This window comes from Amphiura filiformis, chromosome 8 (assembly GCF_039555335.1).
Source record: "Amphiura filiformis chromosome 8, Afil_fr2py, whole genome shotgun sequence".
In the NCBI taxonomy this organism is placed as follows: domain Eukaryota; kingdom Metazoa; phylum Echinodermata; class Ophiuroidea; order Amphilepidida; family Amphiuridae; genus Amphiura; species Amphiura filiformis.
The window spans coordinates 44,587,890-44,614,286 of NC_092635.1; the positions used below are offsets into that span (position 1 = coordinate 44,587,890).

The following is a 26,397-nucleotide window of genomic DNA, read 5'->3' on the forward strand; positions in this document are numbered from 1 at the left end:
ATGGAGGTAGATGTAACCAAATCAGTTTCAGCAGCTTGGATACCATCTAAAGGAAACATATCTCTGCCATAACTTTTTTTTGCTGGGATTATGTAAAACATATGAAGAGTTTGTTACAAAAACACTTACATCCACGTTTTGACTTTTTGAGAAAACCAGCTTTTTTTTAATTGTGCAATTATTACTTATTCGATTTGATTCATTAGGTTTTGAATAAAGTGTTGATGAATAGTAACTAAAGGAAAAGGTTTGGTACAATTTTTGAGCCTTCCTATTTATTTTATTATTTATTTTATATCATGCCTTTTGTGGATGTAAGGGCTTTTGCAACTAAATAAATTCACTCCTTTTATAAAAACCACCTTTGCAATTAAATTTGAGCCCATTTTTTTGCACTACTTTATGTAACTGAATCTGCCAAAATCAAAAAGAAAAATTAAAATATCTCATTCACTTTTTTAATTATGAATTTTTAATTAAATTCGGGAAAAATGCCATTTTTTGAGTATTTCCGAAGCCACAACTTTTGTTACTTAAAATGATTTTTTTTTCAAACATAGTGACCCAAAAACAGTTCCTTTTGGTTTTAATAGTTGAAAAAGAACATTCAAGGCTACTATTATACATCAAAAAATTAAAACAAAACTATTTGATATTCATTTAAAGTTCAGATTTCCGATATCTCTGGAAGGGTAGATGGTATGACGGTCAAACTAAAGCCAAGAATTTTCTGCTTTACAAATGCTAAATTCCGCTTTTCTCCGCTTTGTAATGTTAGCACATTTCTGACATAATAAAATTTCACAAGAATCATTGCGATGTTGCAAAGTTGGGATGGGTGATTGGGTATCATGGCTGCAATGGGAGGTAGGACAGGCGTGGTACGGTAAATCTATGACGGATTTTACTTTATTTTGATGAATTTTGAAGACCTATTTCATTTAGTATTTTATTTATTTCTTTTTCAATTGCATTTTATTTCTTTTTTTAGGTCATTTTTGCTTATTTTTTCTCAGAAATGCGTTTTCCGCTTTACCTCTGAATTCCGCGATTTTCGCGGAATTTCCGCAACGCGGAGAATTCTTGGCTTTAGGTCAAACAACCACCACAATGTGCATTTTTACCACACTATAATGCCATGCCAATAACTCAAATTTCACCCAGCGGTGGATGTAAGGGCTTTTGCAACAGAGCTCTTCATATATATGAGTTTTCTTCATATTTTAATTTCGATGGTGAAAAGTGGGGTATGACTCTGTCATTCAGGTTACCAACCTTAAACCCTAATGTTTAAACACTTTTCTCTTAATGATACCCATGGCAGATTGTACAAACAGTGGAATCTGTTTATTTTGTCTCTTTGTTTTACTTACTCAAGAAATTTGAGCCAGGCATGTTGACATTCTATCACTAGTTGTTCTCTCAGCTGTGATAGTCGCTTGTAAGCTTCTACTATGAATGGAGAGTGGAACCTGCTCACTTGTTTTGTTCTAAAAATAGGAAAAGAATTGGGTCCAAATTATAACATTCAATTATAGGCCTTATTACAAACATCAATATGGACATTGATGAGGCAGGATATATCAACCTAATCCTCCATAAAAAGCACAGCTAAATCCACAAAATTTACCACTTCTCGCATCTTTCCTGAGACAAAAACTTTTGATCTCCATTACATCATTTTGAGATGGGCGATAAAGCTAAGGACACCTCTAAGCCAAGCTTGAGGAAGACAAGATTACAACCATATTTAGACTATCACCAGGCACCACCTTACCAGGCATTAACATGGTAAACCAGAAGCTTGACATTAACCCATCTATACAAATGACATACACAGACCACACCACCTTGGAGGCAAGTCCTGTACAACGGGAGATCCCAAGGGAAATTTAAACAAACTGCCGTACAATCATCACAAAATTCATCTTATACTCCAAGCACAAAGAAATCTTCTAAGAAAAAACTCAAAGGTTCTAAAATTATTATCACAGAAAGTTGTGACTCCCCAGAGGATGAACAATAATTCTGCTCAGGGCACGGTGCTTGGCCACTTGTTATATTCTTAAGTTAGGCTTTTCGAAGACAGTCATCTGAGATGCCAAATGAGAATAACATTGACCATACAGTCCTACATGTACAAGAACACCTTAACATTCTGGAGAAGTGGCAAAATGAGTGGCATGTGGCCTTCAATGTTAACAATTGTTTTACCACAAGATTAAACCATGTCAGAAACCCCAAATCGGAGCATGCATACTGGAGGAGACAATCAACACATATAACAATGCAACATCAGCTGCGAAAAGGTCACTTGGCTTCATTCGACACAATCTTTACACGTCTCAAACCTTTGGAACAAACAGCTTATATGTCATTTGTCAGACCATTATACTGCAGTATTTATATAATTAAACTTGGTGTGGGACCCTCGCCTAATAGAGCTCATAAATAAACTGGAAAAGATCCAAAACAGGGCAACAAGACTTACAACACTTACAACAATACATTACAAATCTCGTAAAGAATCTTGAATGGGTCACTCTACAAAATAAGATGCACAGCAAATGGATTGGTCATCCTCCAGCAGCAGGCAGGGTCTCTTTGCTCTGCTGGTGGAATGCTTATTAAACCAAACCTGCATCAATTGCGGTATACCTGAATCGCACCAAAATATTACCAGCAATAAAAAATGTCACAAATACTCTTTCCTACCAAAGACTGTAACAGACTGTAATCTGTCATCCAAATTAGCCTATATCAGAACCACACTTCGTTGTTCACGCTGTACAAATGTTAAAATTGGTGAAGAGTACGAAAGAATACTGATAGTATAAGGTAGACCTGCTCCACTGTTCTCAAAGCACATAAAATGAGGATTACAACAGGTATTCATGTATCATGTTCATGACTTATTTTGATTACAGCAAAAGTTATAATAGAAAGTATGAAAGATGTTGACAAGGAGATTGAAATTCATATGTATGAGTACAAAGGAGTGTATTTTTCTGACGCAAACGTAGAAAAGGATACACTTGAATCATTGCCAAAGTGTGAGGCCCAAGCAGATGGCTTGTCTTAATTGACCCCTGTGTGTTAAAACTAGCGATTTACTCTAAAAATAGCATCATACTGTAAAAAATAATAGGATAGGAGAACCCAGCTAGCTTCAAAGCAGTAGTTCTACAACATCTATGTCAATACTATGCAACATACCACATTAACACAGTACCCAATATCCAGCTTTGGGAGTGTTGTATAGTATCCCCACAAATACAGATACTAAATTAATAGTTCAACTGAAAATATAGTAGTGGAGTCTTTTCAGGAGATTGAAATGTGACCCTACATGTGCACCACACAAGGTCCATATTTATCATTCTGAGATACCCCACAGTTCACAAATATCAATGCATGACCTTGCATTGTGATGACAAAAAAGAATGTCAAATGATTGGTATTTGTCATGAATGTGAACAAAATCAGATTCAGTCTGTACCCCTATTGAAAAATGTCATAAAATTATGTTTCAACTGCCTTTTCAAAAGCTTATAACTATCAACACAAAATCCCTTATTAATGGCCCAAAACAAATACCCTCACTTGTTAAAGTGTGTCTTAGGCCACAGTCGTCAGCGAAATTCCTGTAAAGTGTGCTGATGCTTGTGGTTTTATGCCTTTAAATGTGTATGCATATGACAGCACTTTTAAGTGGACACACGATTTGAAGCTGCGCTCAATGAAATGCACACTAACTTGCAGAGAGTAGAAATACTATATGTGACATGATCAAGGGGAAGAAGTCACATGTCGACCCTGGACGAAAATGAGTTTTACATGTGTTTCTAAAGAGGACACTTAGAGCATTCAGGAACTGAAAACCCCATGTTGATACAACCTTTCTTTGCAAAGTTACGTCCATTTATCAATCGCTGAAAACAATATAAAACAAAAGAATTCTAACACTTTCTTTGCCAATATCTCAAAATCAATATTAGCGACATCCGACTCATTTCCATTGATCAAGTTACATATAAGAACACCTATAAGTGTAGAAATATCACACAAATAGACAAATACTTACGAGCTGATTTTAGTCCAATCATTGGGTACTTCTTTCAGAAGCTTATTTTTCACTTCAACAAGAAACTGCAAGAAACAATCAAAATACCAACGAACCAACTAAATAATTATGTTATATTTGATTGGAGGAGGATGGTCCAACAAAGAACATCATCAGCACTTTTTAATTTTTAATTTTTTTAATTTATTTTTTTATTTCAACCATTAATGATCCTAGCATTTAGGTCTAGGTCCAGGGACACTCCAAAACCGAAAAAATAAATAACTTAAAATAACTTTTTACAATTTCTGGAATTTTTCAAAAATGGGGGGTGAGACTATACTCGAACATGGGACTATACTCGGACGAATCACGGTAATTAATTTGTGAAATTACTATGTTTATTCATCTTTTTTTTTTCTAGCAAAACATTTTAAACAATATTTTGAACGCACAAAAAAGGTCAGAGTTCAAATTGTCCCCAAACTGCAAGAACTGTCAGGAATTTTAAGGCTGATTTGGCTTATGTTTCTCATTGATACTAACATATTAGGGATGAAAGATGGCTTATTAAATTTTGGAAGCCAAAATGTGTTTGAAATAGGTTAACCCACTCATTGTTTACACAGGATGGGGCCTTCCATATCAAAAGGGATTGACATGAAGCTCCCCAGGTGGGATATGTGGGTTATGGTCATTCAACCAAGGTGAAAATAGTATGTCATTAAATTAACCATCCTCCTTTAAAGTGGTAAAAAAGGAAATAACCTGCAAAGAATGCAGGCATTTTATCATAAGGATTCCCAAAGCACATATAGAATGTCGCAGGTTCCATTCCTATGCTAGGTCATTATCCAACTTTTTATCTTTTTTGCACTGGCACTTACTAATCACACTTATCTTTTAAATTGATTAAACTGCTCTTTTCTTGTTATTTGTTTTTCTGTTATTCTTTAATATTTTCCCCTAAAGTTCCATTTCCTGAAACATTATTCCATTTTCCTGAAATTTAATCTCTAGTTTTCTTACTTACCTCAAGCCCTGAAACAGTAATGTAATCCAATGAAGGTTGCCTGAGAACTTTGCGGACTTCCCTGCGATGATCTCTCAGCTCACCAATCACACCCTCTATGTCTTCTTGGCACTGTTTTACAGCTGGGAAGGAAGATGTGTCTACAAACAGCTTGGTTTTGTCACCATCTCTGTAAGATGGAAAACAATTATTACATCAAAGTAAGAGCTGTCATTTATGCTCTGCATGCTACCATAGGCTTCAACATATGTAATGAGTTAAATATCAAGAGCTATCTTAAGAACCACTGAACCAATATTAGGCTTGTTTGTACTCATTTTAATGCATTTTTCATGCTAATTCCAAATATGGTTATGAAAATTTACAATTCTGAAATTTGTATTTAAAAAAAATTGAAACTTGTCGTCTGCAGTCGTTTTAGATTCTCGCAAAATATTTATAAGAATCTTTTGATTCTTCTCACATACAAAAATTTTATGAGAATCTGAACATGACTTAATGAGATTGATTGAAACATTTGCAATTTTGATCTGCAACATTGTGATACTGGTGAAAATACATCAAATTGGACAGTTCACTGGATTTTAATAATGCTCTACAAAACAAACTGTTTGTTTGCTTTTACCAGATAGACTAACAAAACTGGCCAAACCCATATATTTCCCCAATATCAGGAGGCCAGAGAATTTTGCCTTCCTCCAAGTGTAATTTTGAAAAATATAATTCTCAATGTTCATATCTTGCAAATTTTTCAGCCTGTTACAGCAACAGCTTCTTTTTATACCTTACTAGCTGATGCCCCTGCATTAGGCTAATGGAACTCGATTGTTAGTTTCCTATTGACCGCCCGCGTCATCTTTTCAATTTGAGCAAAACTTTCATTATTTTCATTAAAAAGTCAATTATCTGAAAATTGAGATGGAAATAATCAAAATTGATACTTTCAAAATGGCTGACATCCCCTGCTGATCATAATGAGCAGTTTTTCTTAGTTGTAGGGGTAGAGGATGTAGTAAATAATGGAAATTTAAGGATTACCTCATCATGTTTCTAGTCATTACAAAAATTGCCCATTTCTTTTCATTTTAATAAAAACAAATTCAAATCTTTTCTCAATCTGTTGCAAAATGTCTGTAAAGATGATCTAAGCATTAATACCTGTTTTGAGATGGTCTTTCATCAACAATATACTTTGGTACTGGTGGGGTACCTAAATTTGGAGAAAGCTGTTCATAAAATCATTGATTTTGTTGACATAATGAATAATGAAAAGAGACCGAATAATGAATAATGAAATAGTGACCTCGTCCTTTCTTTCAAACATCCAATCGGAAACTAATAATCGAGTTCCATTGGCCTTATAGTATTTTGTTTTAATTGTGCTATGTATCCGAACACATTACTTTTGTTATTTGAATGTTTTTTCCTCTGAAATAAATTTAAATTCATTCAAAAATGCCAAATAAAAACAGCTTACTTTGCAGCCTTTTCATCAACAGCATCAAGATACGACTTCATGCCCTCAAGGAGTGCCGGTACTTGGGTGAAAACAGTTTTCAGTAGATCTGACTTCAGCTGCGATTCAGCCATACTCTGTACTGTAACCAAAGATGTAGATATCCGATGCAGGCATTTCACTACAGTCACAAATTCTGCTGTTGAACACTGTAACAAAGAAATCAATTTGATTTCATTGATAAGCATGGCTTGTGATTGACTTTTTTGTACCAACTTGTCCCTTGGCCCATGATGGACCATTATGGGACAAGTTGTGGTAGTTAACAGCTGTGGCCAAACAGCATTTTAACCATCCTAAACTCTCTGATACTCTTGTGGATTACATGATCAAACGTTTTAAATAATTAATGCCTACTGCAAAGATATATGGTCATTTTCACGGTAAAGGGTGTAACTTTGGATTTTTAACATTTTGATCCGTAGTGTTCTAATAAAGCCACAGAATTCCATGATTTTTGGCCACATAAGTCATCTAGTTAGCAGCTACCTTGGGTAGCATAATCATCTTCGGGAGTTACTGCGTTCAGTTTTAGCAGGCTTAAATGTACCTAATATTGCCATTTTGAAAAACTATAAAAAACAGTAACATTTTTGTAAAACCCTGTGTTTTCTTCAGTTAGTTCATGGATAATTTTTCTTATCCTGAAAGTACGGTCATATGTTCAGTAAACACTGCCACATTAGATTTAATTGTGAACAGCCCTGTATTTTTGAGAACCGGACTTGAGATTTGTCGCTTCGAGGCTTCATTTTCCGTTAACAATTGTTAACAAACTTCGTGGCTATAGCTTTGGTTCATAATTCTTGGTTATTTCTTCACTTCTTCTTGATTCATAACAGTTGATATCTTAAGGTATGGGGTATGAGCGTTTGGACAGTATTTATTGTGGGACATTAGAGCACATCAGACATATCAATTGCATTCTGAATACGAAGAATGTCCTTCTGATATCAAATAATTTTGATTTTTGAAATTCGCAATGTAATACACATTTTATGGCAAATCATTAAAATTGATATTTTTGATATTTAACAGTACTTGAAGTAAACTTTATAAATCTGATGATTTATACTTAAAGTGTATGTAGGTGGGATGAAAAACCGACGATCAATTGAAAATTTTGACCTTTTCAGATTGAAGATATGGATTTTTTCCCCAAAACACCAAAAAAAAAAGTCTTTTTGGGAAAAAATCCATATCTTCCAATATAAAAGGTTAAAATTTTCAATTGATCGTCGGCTTTTCCTCCCAGATACATACACTTTAAGAATATATCATTAGATTTATAAAATTTATTTCAAGGACTGTTATATATCAAAAATTTGAAAAATATCAAATTTTAATAATTTGTCATAAAATTTGTATTATATCGTGAATTTCAAAAAATGAAAATTATTTGATATCAGAAAAACATGCTTCGTATTCAGAATGCAATTCGATACGTCTGAGGTGCTCTCATGTCCCACAAAAAATACTGTCGAAACGCCATAAACGCTCATTCTAGATCCCTTAACTTGAAATGGGTAACAAAAATTAGTCGATTTGCAAGCTTTTAAAATTTTTATAAAATCTTGACTTTTTTCCGTTGACTTTTTTGAAGCCTCCGAAACAAACTGTTCAGCAAGCTTGGGCAAATATAAATAAAAGAGCTCATCCAATCTATTTATCAAAATGTAGCAAAGTAGATCCTCAAGTCACTTGTTTTTAAATAGTGGAGATATATATCACCGTTTGAAAATGGGACCCAATACAAACTTTCCGTTAACAATTGAAGCCTCCGAAACAAATGAAGCCTCTGAAACAACAATAAGGTTAATTATCATCTATGCATATCTAAATTGGTGTGTTCCATATTGATATCTGCATTGTAATTGTTACATGATATGTGCAGAATGTCATAAATTTAAAAAAAATTTGATATTATGGTTAATTTTTGAAAAATATACTGATACCCAAGAAAGCCTGTTTCGGAGGCTTCACATGCAAATAACACCATACTTAACAAATGGGTGAAAAAATTATCATGTTATAAATCTACAATATCTGCCGCATAGAATCATTGATTCAATACGCACAAGAAAATAACAGCTTAGATGATCCCAACAGTGTTGTTTTCAAAAAAACTACTTCTGCAATGTTTAACCATTGTTAACATGAAGCCTCGAAACAAAAAAAAGTGACTTGCTGTGATAATTTAATTTTGTCACAACTGAAATTCAATACTTAGAAGCAAAGCATGAAAATTGGTAATTGTGATATTGTTTACCTATTTTTTCATGTCAACTTGTAGAAGTTAGCCAAATATTTTACTTTTATGATCACCTGTGTAGTTAACTGAAGCCTCTGAAACACCAAATCGCTTGAATTGTCGATTCTAAAAATAACTCCAATTTCTGTGAAACTTGGCTGGGAGGTTCCTTTCATCAAGTAGTATTTGTACATGAAGTTAGACATTCAAATTATTTTAGGAACCCAATGGAAACTTAAACTAGAGCGGTTCTCGACTTGCGCGGTTCTCGACGCAAAGCGTCGGCCACAATGCCTCCACCTTGAGGCATATCATTTTAACCAGTGATGACCTCTGGGTGACCTTGGATGACCCTGGAATGATCTTCCAAAATTTGACTCTAAATGTTGACTGTACCCACCAAGTTTCATGCCCATACGACAGTTTTAGTAACTTGACCTCAGATGACCCCAAAATGACCTTCCAAAATTTTGGCTCTAAATGTTGACTGTACTCACCCAGTTTCATGTCCATACGGCAGTTTTTGCTAATTTGACCTCAGATGACCCCTGCATGACCTCGGGTGACCTTGACCCACTGACCAATACAAACTTGTTCTGTCTAGGGTCAAGATGCACCCACCCACCAAGTTTGAGGTTCGTGCGACCCCTTGGTCTCAGAGAAAATGGTATTTTGCTTGTTACGCATAAATTATGCAAATTAGGTACTTAATTACCATATTTTGTGCTGAAAATCTAATCAGGTCAAGAACCTCTGGCCCTGCTACTCCCCACCAAGTTACGTCACTGTAACCCATACGGATCTCCAGATAATCTGTTCACAATGTTTTTTGGCTTGATTCGCATCAAATACGCATAAATTATGCAAATTAGGTACTTAATTAGCATATTTTGCACTGAAAATCTAATCAGGTCAAGAACATCTGGCCACGCTACTTCCCACCAAGTTACGTCACTGTACCCCATACGGATCTCCAGATAATCTGTTCACAAGGTATTTTGCTTATTACGCATATTACGCATAAATTATGCAAATTAGGTACTTAATTACCATACTTTGCGACGAAAATCTCCTATAATTTGAAGACCCCCAATAACCATCCCTCCACCAACTTGCATCACTGTACGTCTTACCAGTTCTGAGAAATTGCACTCGCAAGCTCGGACGGACAGAGAGACAGACAGACAGACAGACAGACAACCAGGAAACATAATACCTCCGGTGGAGGCATAAAAATATATTTAAGGTTGGGAAATTTCCATTGCAAATGACCCTTGATGTTAAAAATTTTCAAAATTGCTATTACAAACATAGCAAAACATGGTATAAAATTTAACTGTTGACTTACTTTGAAATGGGATTTCACATGTATTCCAGCTTTCATGTCATAATTTTCTGAGCTTATGTAAAATACATTTTTTCTTAGATTTTAACCAAAATGTTATGGAAATGTAAAAATTTTTATCAGAAATCAAAAGGTTTAAGCCTTGAAACATTATTTTACTGGAATTTAAGTTGCTTCTATGCATGATTACAGTAAACAGAAACATATTTAAGTGGTTTGAAATTTTGACCCTAAAAATCAAAAGTTACACCCTTTACTGTGAAAATGACCATATAATAAGTTCAAACTTACAGCTAGAAAGCTGGAATAGAAACAAAAGTTGTTAAATCTCTCAATTACAAAAAGGAAGGTTGGAGTCCCATTTACAGTAAATTAAATTTAAACCAAGGTGAAAAGTTAGTTAGCTTTGCTAGGGAATCAACTCAACCATGCTAGGGCACTAAGTCAACACATGAGACAGAATGTGTCCAATGTTATTCATTTGCAGGACACCAATACAAGGCATGGGGTACCCAAAGCAGTTGCTCCTAACTTTGTCCCTGTTATAAAATCACAGTTATGATTGGACTAATGCGATCATAAGTCAACACACACCGTAAAAATTAAATCAAGTTGGAACAATTATTATATTAGCATGGCTTAATTCCCGCTTCGAATCCCCTCCCCCAATCCATTTGTGTCTTCTATACAATTTCAGTATAAGTACAGCTTAAATTATGTAATGTTAATGTATGAATAGCCTCAATGCCAGAACTCAGCTTCAATTTTAAGAGTAACTTAATTTCTATTAATTCAAATCAGTTCTTTGCTTTACAAATTACAGTAAATACTTACTTTCTTGTGATAGATAGAACAGAGCCCTTTCTCAATATCTGGTGCTTTTATTAGTAAATCTTTGGCTGTAGCAAGAGCCTGACTATCACTCTCCAAAATTTCACTGATTGCTTCTTGACGATTATGGATTAAGCTGATAAAAATGAGAAAAAAGGTAAATTAAGTGACAGTTCAGTCAGGTATATGCAACCAGCCACATTGTTCCCACAGGGAGTGTGAATTTCAAATGGGCTATCTGAATGAGTGACTCCATTTGAAATCTTCACCCCGGGTGGGAGATCAAGGTCATGTCTTCCATAGGAGGTGCATGGATTTCAAATGGAATAGCCCTTTCTGGATCTTTTTCCTCTGGTGGGAAGATTAAGGTCATGTCTTCCATACATGTAGGGGATATGGATTTTAACTGGAATAGCCCAAAGGACCAATTTATCCCATTTTTCATTCTTTCCACCCAAATTCATCCAACCTAATTTTCCCGAATGCATCTGTTGCTCTTACCCCGCGTCCATGAGTGGTTGGGACAGCCACTTATGCAGCATTCTTGAGCCAAACTTTGTTGAGGTATGATTCAGCACCCAGAAAAGACTCCCTTGTGAACTTCCATCAGTCTGTTTATAATGTACAAAGATGACATTAATCATTACATTTGAGTGCCAATTTACCCATATACCGCTTGAAAAACTAACTAGAGTAGAACAGGTGGATTTCATGTTAATTTTTCGAGATTTTATTACCTATTAAAGTTTTTTCCACTGAAAATCTCATCGCGCAAATTTGTGCATAATTCAACTGGATTTCTTCGTTCCCCACATTTCATCAGCATGGGACTAGCGGATCTCAAGGTAGTTGTGGATGGACAGAGGATGGACAGAAGGACAGATAGACAGATGGAAGGACACAAACAAAATGATTATAAGGTTTCTTCCTTAATTCAGTTGATTCACAATGCGGTTGCTGGGGAGAGGCCAAAATATGCAGTGCATCATGGGAAAATGTTGACATTCAAAGTCTGCGTAATACCAATACAACACAGGAACATTATATCATTGTATGTTTAAATGTCAATATAATGATGTTACACGCAAATGACACTAAAAAATCAAATTACAAATTATAGTAGATCCATTTTCTTTCTATTGGTCACATATGGAATCCTTTGTGGAGCTGTTCAACATTAATATTATCACACTTGCATGAAAATCCAATGGTGGATAGACTGGCAATGTCAACCCTAGAGGTCAAAAACTGGACTGGCAAGAGCAACCGCTGCCGGCACATCATATTCTGAATCACAAGAATTGACAAATTTATACTACATTAAAAAAACAAAAAATAAGGAGAACAATACTTAATCAAAGCATCATCAGAACAAATGTTTCTTAACTACCTGATTCTTGAAAATTTCCAAGTTTCTCAAGGCACAAGCATTCAACTTCATTACTTGGGTAGCAGCAGAAAATGGTGTGAAGTTACTGCAAGAGGAAGGAATAAGTAGATGGAATAAGTATTACTGCCCTGTGAACTATAATGAAGCAACTAGCTAATTGTTAAAGTCCTTACAATTTTATAGTCATGTAATTTCCTGAAATCACTATAAAACTACAACACTGAAATCACACTTAATATCTTAGAGTACTGAAAAATTACACAATAGAAAGCTGTATTGAAATTGAAAATAAAACCAGTTTTGCTTCTCAGATATAATATGATAATCAATCAACCAACCAACCAACCAATCAATCCAATAATTAATATAGTGTGTTTGACAATGAAAGTTGTTGACCAATGCTATTTTATTTTTTATTGAAATTGCTTCCCTGGATCAATGCTCATACATGTAGCATACAAGCCACTGAAAGAACACTGAAAACTAACGTGAAACAAAAGAACACAGCAATTACACTGTAACAGCACTTTTGTGTTTCTCTGAGATTTCAGTGTGATTGGATTTATTCTCATTGATTGGATGTATTTTCATTGATTACATACTGTATTCTTGCTTGCTTCTGGCTCTGCCACTATGTACAGTTACTTTAAAATGACAAATACATCAACAAATAACCCACCTTGCTTCTTTGAGCACTCGATGAAGTTTAAATTCCTTGAGGTATTTCAGCAATGCTGCAAGACAGCATATGACTGGGACTGGAAGGTTGATTATCTGCTGAAGCCTATCAGAAACTGTATGGAATAATCATAATAGAAGAACGTCACATAAATAAACACATGTGCACAAGACTTGCCCACTCTCGTGTCTTGACTGAACAAATAAAAAACATGAGAACTTGTGCATAGAATTCACATAACTTGCTGCACTGCAGCTTTACTTTACAAGTTCTAAACACTTGATCCTATCCATCTTAGTACCAGGCAAATATCGATTATTATCCCTTTTTTTTTAAACTATAGATATCATATCTATTGGTCATACTAATTTTAAATATAACTTCTACATATTTGCAGCTTTCTCAGGAATTTTTTAGGTTTTACAAATTTGAATTTTGTTATTGACAATACTTGATATCTTTAAAATGAAAAATTAATGTGTTTAGAGAGCAGTGATTATGTGTAACACAAAATGGTTTTTTCAGAGTGTTGCTTTCTAACTGCCATTAAGAATATTGATATATATGGATTGTTGGTGATACTTACAAAGTAATTCTGATTCCTTGTGTAGATTTTAAGGATTTGCACTACTTGTGTGACCCACTGCTATCTTTTCTTTAGCAGGAATTTTTTATATAATTATTGTGGTGTGACTGTGCAGCTCATCATTTAAAATGATGATGTATACGGACAACTCCATAATATAGAAAGCTACCGCGTCATGGCAGATAACACCAAAAAGGTATATGTAGACCTGTCTGGAAGCCCATTCAAAACATGTTACCATAATCATACGAAATCATTCTGGCATGAAAAATACTCAACTGAAACAGAATTTTCCCAAGTTTGTATGGAAATTAAAACGAAAGTCATGTGAAAGCGCCTGCACGAGCGAGGTACCCTTTGTTCTAATCCAACCTGCAAGGGTGTGCTTGAGTTATCACATGCACACAAAACAGAGGTTCGCCTACAATACAAACCTATTGCAGCGCCCAAATTGGTTTGGGCGCTCATTTGATTATAATCAGTGAACACGCTTTGCTCTACCATTTCGTTACGGACAGTTCAGCAGCATGGGCAAAGTGTGCGCTCTGTGTGGCGGATATAAGAATCTACACAAGTAAGTTGTCTATATTGTTTGCCAACAGGCCTACATATAAGGATTTTAAGTAATTATGATATACTCCATATTAACGCATGTACTCTACGCACTCAGTGAGTTAATTGATTTTTGAAGTGATTGATTGGTGATTGATTTTTGACTTTGTGAGTTTGAACACTCAAGTGCTACCATCTCGTCTCCCAAGATCCTTGTCTGAAAAGGTGTGATCAACACTTTTATGTCAAATTAGTCAAGCGAAGACCAAGCAGTTCTCGCAAAGATGCCCACTAAAGGAAAAGCCAGTTCGTGTCACGACTGTCACACCACATCAAACGATGTTAGTAGTCGTCAAAGTGACTATATGTTATGCAATGGTTGTGAACTGAAACGAAACCCACCAAAAACAATCGCCCCAACCAAAATGGTTCAAGCTAGTCCCAACGGCCTATCAAAATATGTTGCATCCCCGATACACAAACTGTTCCAAAACAATCTGCTGGTGCGGCCACTTACGATGTTATTTCCGATACAGAAACATCCGCAATGTGTTCAAGCTCCGCGTGCAAAGTAACATCAGCCTCAGAAACATCACAACCAAAGTGTACCTGCATTGCTTGTTGCAAAAACTTCCACACAAGTTGTGTAGGTTTGAAAAAACAGCCGGCAAAATCAACCAAATGGACATGCCCTGAATGTAAAAGTAACATTAATGTCATCTTAAAAAAGCTTAACCAGACTGTCAACACCCTACAGCACGCGGTTTCCAAGTTGCAATCCAATCAGCAATCCCTTTTGGAAACTCAGAATGTGCTGCAAAGGGAAAATGCGGAGCTTAAGAAGACTCAAACTTCACTTACCAAAGAAAACGGTGAACTAAAAAAGCTAATGAAAGAAATACAGACCACCCAAACAAAACAAACTGCGGAACCAAAGAGTCCACATAAGACACTGATAATCGGTGATTCAATCCTCCGTAATATCAAGGACTCGGAGTAAGAAGTTTGAGTGGTGCAACAATTTCAGATATATTCAAAGAAATTGACTCCTTGGACAACATCACAACTTATACTGATGTTGTTGTTCACGCCGGAACCAACGACGTGTCTCGAGGAATGAGTGTTGAAGAATCATCAGCTGCCATGGAGGCAATTGTCACTTCCCTCATGGTTAAAGCGCCAACCACCAAAGTGCATATTTCGGCCGTTTGTCCTCGTATTAAGAAACCTGCAGCGATTGATGAACATAACACCGGACTCAAAGATCTTGCCACACGGCTTGGCTGTGGGTTTGTGGACAGTGGACAGTGGACAGTGAAAATGGAGGTCAGACAAACTGGCAATTAAAGAAATGGTTGAAAAAATTTAACACTATTTTTTAACTTTGTTTTCCTCAGGTTTCCAAAATCGGAAGAAGATAGACAGAAATGGGTTCAAGCAATTCAACCATGGGCTTTGAATAATGCAAATTTCGTGTGCTCTGCCCATTTTGAAGATAGTGATTATGTTGGTAAAAGAAGATTACGCGAGGGTGTTGTCCCTTCTAAGTTTGCTATAATAGTTGGGTTAAGAAATTAATTATCAATAAATAAAGAAATGAATGGAGAGTGGTCAAAAATGGTACAAAATAAAGAAATAAAATGCTAAATGAATACCTAACGGTAAATATGCATAAATCAATCGATCTATTAACATAATTATCATATCAATCAATCATTCAGTCAGCCGCCAGTCAGTCGATCAATCAATAAAGCAAAGCAAATCATACTTGTAGGCCTATAATACTATATTAAATATAATTGCGGACCAAACTTGTCCGAATTTTGAAAGCCAACCGATGCAGCTCGATACGCCCAATGTATGAATAAAAGCACCTTACAATAAAGTAGCTCAATTGAACAGCTGTAGGTGTCGATCGTACAACTTCATGAATATTGATTGGCAACATTTTCCATCTGGCACTCATAAACAGCAAGAAGTAGAGCAAACATACATGTGGCAGCTGTTTGTCATGCATGAAGGTGTGACCCCAATATCAGTGTTTGTCAAAAATCCAGTGCCAAACATCACTCGTTCTTCATTCAATCACATCCTCCGTCTTGACTTGACAAAGCCCTTTCTGGAATCGGTGAAAGGTCACATGTTAGCGTGGTTCAATATGACTTCAGCAACCCACAATCTAGCAAGGTTGTTTGCAACAGCAAAATAGCACCAATGAATATCCAAAATAATTAAATAAGAAGCACAATGTCATTGCGTTGGATATGAAAAAGGCAATAGAGTCCCATTAACAGAGTTTCTGAGGTGAGAGTATCAGTTGCAGAAGTTGACACAAAAAAATAAATGAGATGGATTAGCCTCACCAAATAACTTCCCAGTTTGAAAAGTAAGGAATCCGTGTCAGAAAAGCATTTGAGATGGGCAAGAGTCAAGTGTATCCTCATAAGGTGAAATGACAGTCTGAGACACAGGTCTCATAATCATTGAAGACATGCGCCAATGCCAGCAGCACATATAATTTTTAAAGCACCAGGAAATAATGAGCTGTTTTCTTGTATTCCTTGCAGACTGTGTTGGTTCATTTGACAGTGTAGCAAAACTATAACATCATTTGGACATAGGAGAGCATGTGGAGCATCTCAAGCAAGAGGTTGATCTGGTAGTGGTATAGAGAAGATGGTTTGTCCTTTTACTTCATTTTAACTTTGCCACTGCATGTGTTTGTAGTTTTGTAAGTATATTGGGGAACCCACAGCAATGTGTGGTGAAAGCGAGATTTGCAGTAAGGTTTCCTTAACCCTAACCGCCTAAGGGCTTTTTACGACGGGAAGGGAAAGAAGGAAAGAATAAAGAGAGAAAAAAGTTGTTTGCTCTGGGTGGGATTCGAACCCGAGCCCCCTAGCCTGCCAAGCACTCGGTCGGCGACACTTTGCCACGGGTCTTGGGCTTCGCTGGCCAGCGAAACCGTGCCTATATATCACTTAGGGCGATTGCGTCATCACACCACGTGGGATGCATGCACTAACAGCGCATATATCAAGTAGTATTTTGTAGTATTCAGGAGGGTTAGGGTTAAGGAAGCCCATACTGAGTTTCGATAGTGGTAACCTAACCCTAACCGCCTAAGGGCTTTTTGGCGACGGGAAGGGAAAGAAGGAAAGAATAAAGAGAGAAAAGAAGGAAAGAAGTTGTTTGCTCTGGATGGGATTCGAACCGAGACCCCTCGCATGCCAAGCACTCGGTCGGCGACACTTTGCCACGGGTCTTGGGCTTCGCTGGCCAGCGAAAGCGGGCCTATATATCACTTAGGGCGATTGCGTCATCACACCACGTGGGATGCATGCACGAACAGCGCATATATCAAGTAGTATTTTGTAGTATTCAGGAGGGTTAGGGTTAAGGTTAGCCGAGAGTTTTTCATGCGCTTGATTTCAGAGGGGCGTAAGTTCGTAACAGAAACAGCCATGCAGAAAATGAACAAGCGTGCATCGGGACGTAGGGCTACTTACAATAGAATATCGATCCACGGTCAAGACATGAAAAGGCTATGAAACTTGGCTTAGCTCGTGCCCGGAGCTCGGATGCGGGGTGGCACAAGCCATTTTCGCAATTTTCACAAGGATTTTATAAATTTTAAAATTGATTGGGGCACTTCGTCAAGCTACGCCCTGGAAAATGTGTTGATTTTGAATTTATAGCCTTGATATCTTTGATGAAATCAATGCTGCTATTCCCTGATTACAATGTAAGGGTAGGCAACAACAACAATATCAAAAAGCAATTATTTGTAAATCGAATTTGGGATGAAAATCAACAAGACAGACTTAGCAGGCCTACAAAGTGAAAAACAATCAATCACGATTCACTGCACTCAGCGAATCAATCAAATAAAACTAAAAAGAAAGGAGCAAGAAAGAATAAAGAAAAAGAAAAAAAGAGAAAGAAAGAGAGAGAAAGAAAATGAACGAAAAAGAAAGAAAGAAAGAAATGAAAGAAATGAAAAAAAAAAAAGAAATGATAAAAGAAAGGGGAAAGAAAAGAGGAAAGAAAGGAAGTAAAAATGAGAAAAGAGAAAAAAAAAGAAAATTCAGCCACACGGAGACTCGAACCCACAAAAATAGTTCATATTAGATTCCCAGTCCAACGCTCTATCCACTCGCCACAGATCAACTTACACAAATTGACTGTTCTCAAAGCGGATGATATAACTATAATTGGATGCAATTACATATGATTACAATCGCGTCCGCATTATGGCTCTTAGAATAAACACGCATGTCGGCGCTGAAATTTTGAACGAACTGATGGAGGAAAACCTCGCTTTTTGCAAAACTAGCTTCAATTTGGAGTGAAAATCAAATGGAATAGCAATTGGCAGAATGTTGAGAAATAATGTAGGTATTCAGATGTCTAAATTAACGTCTCGTAATCAAGATATCGATAATTTCACAAACCAGCTTTTTCTCAAGCAAATTCTCCAAAATTTTCCCCAAAACGGGCTTTTAAAATTTAATCGGTACTGTATTTGGTTCTTCCCCATGGCAACATTATTTCTTTGATCGATTTGTAATACAATACGAAAAAGAAGAAAACAATCGCTCGGTGTGGATTTATACGGAGCGCACATTTGAAAAAAACCTCATGGAACGTGTTTTTGATCTTGTGAACATGGTGGGTAAAAATGCTTTAAACGAAGGATTTTAAAATTTATTCTAATAATTTGTATATAACACACACAAAAATGTTAAGCTACATCCAATGCACCAACATTTCACTCGCTGCGATATTTGATTACTGAGAAAACTCTGTTTTAGAGAACAACTTTATACGTCTTTTATACGTTTTTTATACGTCTTTTTGTGTAACCTTAAGCAAAGATTCCATCAAAATGTGTCATATATTATAATGTGAAGATATTCAACAGATATGGGACGGTTAAAAATCACCATGATGAGGCATCTGGCGCACAGGAAAGAACAAGAATTAGCGTCAACATGGCAACTGTCCGTCAACCATTAAAGTACGACCCCAATTGCATAGTCCATCTTGACTTAAAGTGGCAACCTTATAATATACAGTATGTAAAGTTCAACATAGTCATGCCTTGAGTTGTACATTACGGGAGGCAGCAAAGAATTTGAAGTTGACTTCCCAACAGACCTCAAGATTGGCTTGAGGAATCACCATGATAAGGCATCTGGCACACAGAAAATAGCAAGAATCAGCATGAACATGGCAACTATTCATCAACCATTAAAGCAAGACTCACACACCGTCATCATCCCTATATCTTCGTGTTAAAAATTGCCGTGATAATATTGAATCCTCACGTTTTTCAAGAACTACGCATGGTGATTTTATTCGAGATAGGCCGAGCGACTCAGGCTAAGCATACAATTTGAGATTTTGAGAGCCTGCCACGCTGTTTCTATTCTATGTTTTACGATTTTCGCATGATCAGTATATGGCTGGCCGTAACCGCCTGGCGTGGAGCTGCTACGCGTAGCTTACTTTTTAAGCTTCGCTGGAGCTAAATTGACCAATCATGTTAGATCTTTTCATTACGCTGGAGCCAGTGGATGCATCCTCGTTCAGAGAGAGAAAACTCTTGCCAAAATTAATGTTTACTATGGGGATTTTAAATGAATCGATTGTAAATAAACCACGACCAGTTGTACAGGATCAATACCATTGTTTGATTAGTGTATAGTCAATGTTACCTTGCATGCATGTGTCATGTGTGTGTCGTGTTTGTTTGTTTGTTTGTCTACTGTGTCAGGCCAGGATCACTGACACCCACGTTTACATATCCTTCCTAAAACACTAAAGTACCAATATTTCCAAACACCTAAATTAGCTAAAAATTTAGGACATGTTACAAAACTATATTTTCTAGAATTTCAGAGAATACTTTAAATATTGGCGGTTATCTTTTTACACAGTGACGCCAACTAGGCAATGGCCTATACTTCTAACATACACTATTTGTAGAGGTCACGCGTCAATGGTGAGCGCACTGAGTATTGTGTATAGGAAAACGGACAGTAACTACAGTATGTATGGCCTACTACTAGTATATAAAGTAAATCCGAACTGGTTTGCAGTTTGCTGAAGGTCGAATTCATTGGGACACCGCAAGTTATACTGAATTAGCTCCCGACGATACACTGCAGATCGCAGAACTGTGTGCATAGTTTACCACCACTCTGCCTAGCTATATAGTTATGTACAATACTGTATGAGTTTCTTATGAGTGCATGTCCATCTTAATAATAAGTCAGTTCAGTACTTTTTATAAACTACTTTTTGAATCATAACTTTCGTGACCGAGGATATCTTGCAACTACGTGACGCTTTCGTCTGGCAAATTCTTAATGAATAAATTCGCTTCACGTAATGAGTAAGTCGTACTTAATTGGTCAGTTTTACCTCCGAGTAATGAAAAACTCTAACATGATCATGATTGGTCAATTTGGCTCCACGGAGCAAAAAAGTCAGCTTCTGCCAGTAGCAGCTCCACGTTATGCGCGGTTGCGCCTACCATATCAGTATCCCATGTGATATTTCTATTGCAAGAAAATTTTATTTGTTGTCAGGTTTTATCTTAAATACACTAAATGGAAATTAAATACACTAATTAGTGAGGACCGGTATTTTGCTGTGGATATGTTTAACTGCAATTTGCGGGTAAAAAATTTGAACTCCTGGGTAAAAATTGTGATCATATTCAACTCTTTGAGAAAATGATAATATAAAGGAATGTACGGTATGTAAAATCCAGCTGCAATACAATGTACATTATTGACACACTATCACTCTCTTTATCTCGCCAATAATAGAATATCGATTTCAATCGAATTGAATACAAACTCAGTTTTGAGTTTGTAGTTGACTACTAAGCGACCTAAGCGATCGATTGCTAGCCAATCAGATAGAACTCCTGTTCAGTAAAGATAGAACTCCTTTTCTTGCGTTCGGTGAAATACCACTCGCCGTCGCTCACCAACGGAGTATTAAATTTATATTTATCGTATAGGGCGTCGACACTGTGCCCCAATTGCATCGTCCATCTTGACTTAAAGTGGCACCCTTCTAATATAAAGTTTAACATATTCATACCTTAAAGAGTTGTACATTATGAGCGGTAACAAAGAATTTGATGACAACTTTGCAAAAGACCACAAGGATGGCTTGAGGAAAAGTGGCACCCTTATAAAATACAATGCAGTGATGCCTTACTGAAGAAGCAAAGCAAGAAATAGCATTAATGCATTTTTGCATGTGCACCCCAAACCTCTGTGCTTGGTTGCATATGAAGCATTGCGGAGTAACCAGAAAAAGAAACTACACTGATATTATGCAGTTTGATTACATAGAAATCCAAGCTTACTCAGTTAATAATCAAGAACGTATAGTTCTCAGCTCTCAGCAAGGTTGCACTGGTCAACACACTCTTCCCAATTATCATGTAAAAAGAACTTGCTCACACCTGGGTCACACAATGCCGGGCAGTTTGTTCAGTGAATGAGGCGCCAATATTCTATGACATGATTCAATTAGCCAATCAGAACCCCACTTTTGTGATTACACTGCATGCATGCTAAAATTGACAAAGAGTGCAAAAGAAAGCATATAAATAGTATAACAGGTTGTTTTGTAATAAATTTCTTAACACATGAACTTAACTCATTTTCTTACCTTTCTGTGACTGCTCTTTAACTTCTTGTGATGTTTCATCAGCACAGCTTTTATAGAAGGCTGATACTTCTTCAAAAGCAGCAGAATGTTCAAAGTTATCACTGGCCATCCTTTCAATACGAACCCTGTCATCATCTCTGGGACTGCAACAAATATAATGTGTTTTATTATTACGAATTGCAACCCTGGTTACTCTATATAGCTGCCCCCAGTAAAAATGCAGTATTTGCACCAGTACTCGACCGCCATCTTGATACACACATGGGCAAAATTTTGGGGTGTTCAGAGTTTTCCTCGAAATCCACCCAAAACTAACCGGTGCTTATTAAACGTAATACTAGATACGCTTCATAACGTGACGCATTGACTGCATCTAAGGAGCGATGCAATGCGTTATACTATAGAAAAAATATTAAATTCATGTACATCGTGGAACATTCAACTACGCTTGTTACTCCGCGACTAATCATGCTAACTACACGCGCATACAATGCTACTCTACGCGTCCATATTAGCAAGGCTATCTGCGTACAAATGCTTACTACGCACAGCCACGCAAAGAGTATATTCCACGATGTACACAAATTTGATAATTTTTCTATAACTAGTGTGATTATCATGCAGAATTGTTTTTGTTCGTTTCCGAGTACCATCGCCAAGGATCCAAATACCCCCAATTTTTTCCAAATTAACTGATCTCGTGCTATTGCACATGGCGGTATAGGGAGTCCTGGTTCTCCTGAGTAATTCCATGGTTCTAAGAGATACTGCCTTGTACTTATTTTGGGCAGGCTTTGAAAACATTTCTCTCCCGGAGAAAAAGACAGTATCTGTAATGTTGTTCACTATGCAGATACATCATTTTGAATTTGTGAGCAACTTCCCAAGTAAAAACACCTGTCTCTCAAGTGAAAAGGTAATATCTGTTTTGTAATTTGTTCACAGGTACTGCCTTTTTACTTGGTAGGGCAGATCACTACAAAACCCGCTTTTACCTGCTAGTGGAGAAATCCCTCAATAATTTGTCAGCCTTGTCCGATATATCCATAGCTACAAGGAGTTCTACAGGTTGAATGTGATGAAGTCTGGTGTCTAACTCACTCAGTTGACTGTTGTCATGGAAACAGTCGTATACAATATCACCTGTAGCTGGTTGCACTGCCTGCAAGATACATTGAGATGGATGGACAAATGCATTGACCTTTTCGGTAAATCCCATAATTCATTGCGGTTAGACCTCCTGAGATATCATTATTTAATGTCATGTTGACTTGCAATGAGCAGTAATGATATTCACTATACGATGTGCGCATCGGTATTTGACGTCATCTCACCCCTACCTGCAAAGGCTTATGGGATTTACCAAAAAGATCATTTAAAATTAATTGCAATAAAAACTACCAGACTCCTATTGCTACTGCCCCCAGCGGTACAGTGCTGCCCAACTACTTTGTGGGCTAGAGTACCAGTACAGTACCAGTGCAGCACCAGTGTTTACTGTACCTGTGATTCCGATGTGTGTACTCCAGAGTACCCACACAGGTACTATGGAGGATCAATGAAGTGGCAGTGTGCCTCTAGGGTGGCAGCAATAAGAATCTGGTAGTATACATGCAATATGATCATAATAAACAACTAAACAGTGTTGCCAAAATTCTTCAGTAATCTGCATCAAGGCGAGGTATATCGTTTCAGACAGGCCATGGAAATAACTCTCAAGCAGGTAGGTTTTTAGAGAGTCCTTAAAAGTACCCACAACCACACATTTGGGCACTTTTGACTAGATCCAGCCAAACAAATCACCCAAAATTATTCTGGGGAAGAACACTCTAATGACTAGAATAAACTTTTTTTTTAAATTCTGATAAGGCCAAAAAAAAAAGGGTTTGTCTCAAAGCTCACGAGTGTTTTGAAAACAAATGCGAAATGTCCGTTAATTTTAGAAGTGTATATATATCGCTCCTCTGTTAAGAATGTAAAATGTTCAATATTTATACGTCACAATCTGACATCTTGTAATTGAAGACATTGTTTGGATTTTCATTTGCTGATATGATACGAAATAAAATTTAAATACATTTAAAAAAAAAAAAAAATGCAAAATGTGATTTTTTTTTTTTTACTTGGTATTTTTATGGTATTTTGAGAAAAAAATCTGATTTTCGCCAAATTTTTCCAATATAATTACAATGTTTTTTTTTTTTTTTAAATAAAAAAAAAATTCTCATTTCTTTTTTTTTTAAATCTCGCGATTTTACACATGCACGCGCAAGCTTTGAGACAAACCTTTTTTTTTTGGCCCAATTCAAAAGATACTAACAGTAGGTATATCACCCCAAAAATAAGCGCAGCAGAAACATGTTATTTGACGCTTTTAATTGAATCATCGTTATGAATGCTTCAAAAAAACAAAAAAACAGAATTGAAATCGGATAATGCAAAGTGATGTAACGTCAACTTGAAGATACCGAAATCGGGTGAAAACCTGCCACAAATTGCTATAAATGGCAAAATGGTAATTTTGGGATTTGTAATGCTTATTCGGACACTTACTTGAAAAGGTAGCATTGATTTAAGTATCACAGATTAATTGCATATCTTTCCGGACTTCGTTAAAGAAAACAAGATTAAAAAATCTCTCCTCGAATAAATGTAATAAATCCACCAAATATACAGTTTTAGCCATTTTGACCAATCTGCAGACAAATAAAAGCTTAAAAAATGACTAAGTCCAGCTAATTAATATGCAAAAATAATGCCAACAGAGAACCGTACATGATATGAGGATGCGTTTTTTTGCACACATAAGTACCCAAAGTTCTTTCATTTGGTAACAAAAATACACAAAAAGTCATTAATTATGCAAATTAGCTAATTACATCTAATTATATATTTATGCCATTCTTATGTTAATTAGGCATATGTAATTTTTAATTTTTCAATGTTTTATTTATGTTTTATTCATACAGCATGATTTTGTCAAATATGAACCTGCTGTGATGTTGAATAAAGAAACTGCAGTTAATTGCCTAAGTGCACCGAGTTTTCAATTGGTATAGGGAAGTGTTTCACTCATTGTCCAAGGAAAAAAATACATGATAACAAACACTGGTATTTCAGACCGGTGGTACTAGGTCCTCTATTTCGAGAGACCTATATTTATTGATTTATGGACGATCTAAAAAAATTCATAAAACAGGTCTTAACTCTTAAACTATGCAGTGTTTAATTTCGGCGGAGTTGATAGTGATTTAGGAAATGTTTCACCTACCATATATTAAAAAGACAAATTATTGTGATCAATGAAACATAACGAGGAAATCGTTTTTTGACATGTATGTTTTCAAAAATTGGCCAACTTTGATCCATGCGCTTTTTGATTCACTGTTATGTATCGTGCACAGTATGACAGAATTATTGTGCAGCCATTGTGACATACCTACTAACAGTGTACATATACATACTGTACACATGACTCCAATTCAACATTTTACACCACCACATGTAATTTGCCAACTTGCAACTTCTTTACTTGATAAAGTTCCCCTCCCACAGTACCACTTAACCCCTCCCACACTACCACTTAACTTACCACAAGTCCAAATTGTACATTCTCTGGTTTCTCCGTCTTAGTGCCCTTCTTGAGAAACTCTGACACACAGAGGAGGTAATTACTTGATGAGTAGGATGATGAAGACAATTCCACTTCCCCCTCTGAAGCATCTGATGCATTATTTGATGGGTCAAGATGTATTGCTAATTTAAGGAAAATGTTAACAGCAGCAGGAAAAAAATGGGGGAGTGGACATTTTTCAGTAGATAGATATCCACGAAAAAAGGTTTTTGCGGAAATTGCAGTTGATTTTGATTTTGCGTTTGCATCATGTACATTAGACCAAAACATAAGGCAAAAAAAAAAGGTTTGTCTCAAAGCTTGCTGCGTGTTTGTAAAATCGCCGATTTAAAAAAAAAAAGAAATGTGACAATTTTTTTTATTTCAAATTTTTTTTTTTTTTTTCAATTTTTCTGGAAAAATTCGGTTTTTTTTCTCAAAATACCATAAAAATACCAAGTCGGGAATAAAAAAAAAAAGTTGCATTTCGCATTTGTTTTCAAACTACTCGTGACCTTTGAGACAAATCTTTTTGTTTGGATGTCCAAACAATTACGTACACAGATTGATTCGCTTGGCAAAAATATCATCAAATTTGTATTACGTTCTGGTTAACAGAATGGAATTACAACACAGTGGCTATTTTTGGAATAAGCTTTTCTCGTGGATATCTACTGTATGAAAAATATCATAAAAAGAGGATGCTAGTTGATAGAATCGCAAAATACTCATTGCAGAATTGCACATAATTCACTTATCCAGATTTTACACTTATCCAGCCAATGCTTGGCCCCATCAATGGCTGGATAAAAGAGGTTGGACTGTAATTATAATAAGACA

At 36.2% G+C, this 26,397-nt stretch overlaps 1 protein-coding gene across 1 annotated transcript in view; it reads right to left on the reverse strand.

Moving 5' to 3' along the window:
• The window catches only part of LOC140159093 (DNA mismatch repair protein Msh3-like), a 59,812-nt gene that overhangs the window by 23,676 nt on the left and 9,739 nt on the right, over nucleotides 1-26,397 (reverse strand). Inside the window, exons 5-15 of the mRNA XM_072182437.1 lie at nucleotides 25,537-25,694; nucleotides 22,940-23,106; nucleotides 21,945-22,087; nucleotides 13,109-13,223; nucleotides 12,430-12,514; nucleotides 11,541-11,650; nucleotides 11,043-11,175; nucleotides 6,574-6,761; nucleotides 5,097-5,265; nucleotides 4,085-4,149; nucleotides 1,374-1,490 (exon numbers count right to left, since the gene is read on the reverse strand). Of these exons, the coding sequence (XP_072038538.1) occupies nucleotides 1,374-1,490; nucleotides 4,085-4,149; nucleotides 5,097-5,265; nucleotides 6,574-6,761; nucleotides 11,043-11,175; nucleotides 11,541-11,650; nucleotides 12,430-12,514; nucleotides 13,109-13,223; nucleotides 21,945-22,087; nucleotides 22,940-23,106; nucleotides 25,537-25,694 (1,450 nt within the window). The remainder of the gene's footprint in view (nucleotides 1-1,373; nucleotides 1,491-4,084; nucleotides 4,150-5,096; nucleotides 5,266-6,573; nucleotides 6,762-11,042; nucleotides 11,176-11,540; nucleotides 11,651-12,429; nucleotides 12,515-13,108; nucleotides 13,224-21,944; nucleotides 22,088-22,939; nucleotides 23,107-25,536; nucleotides 25,695-26,397) is intronic.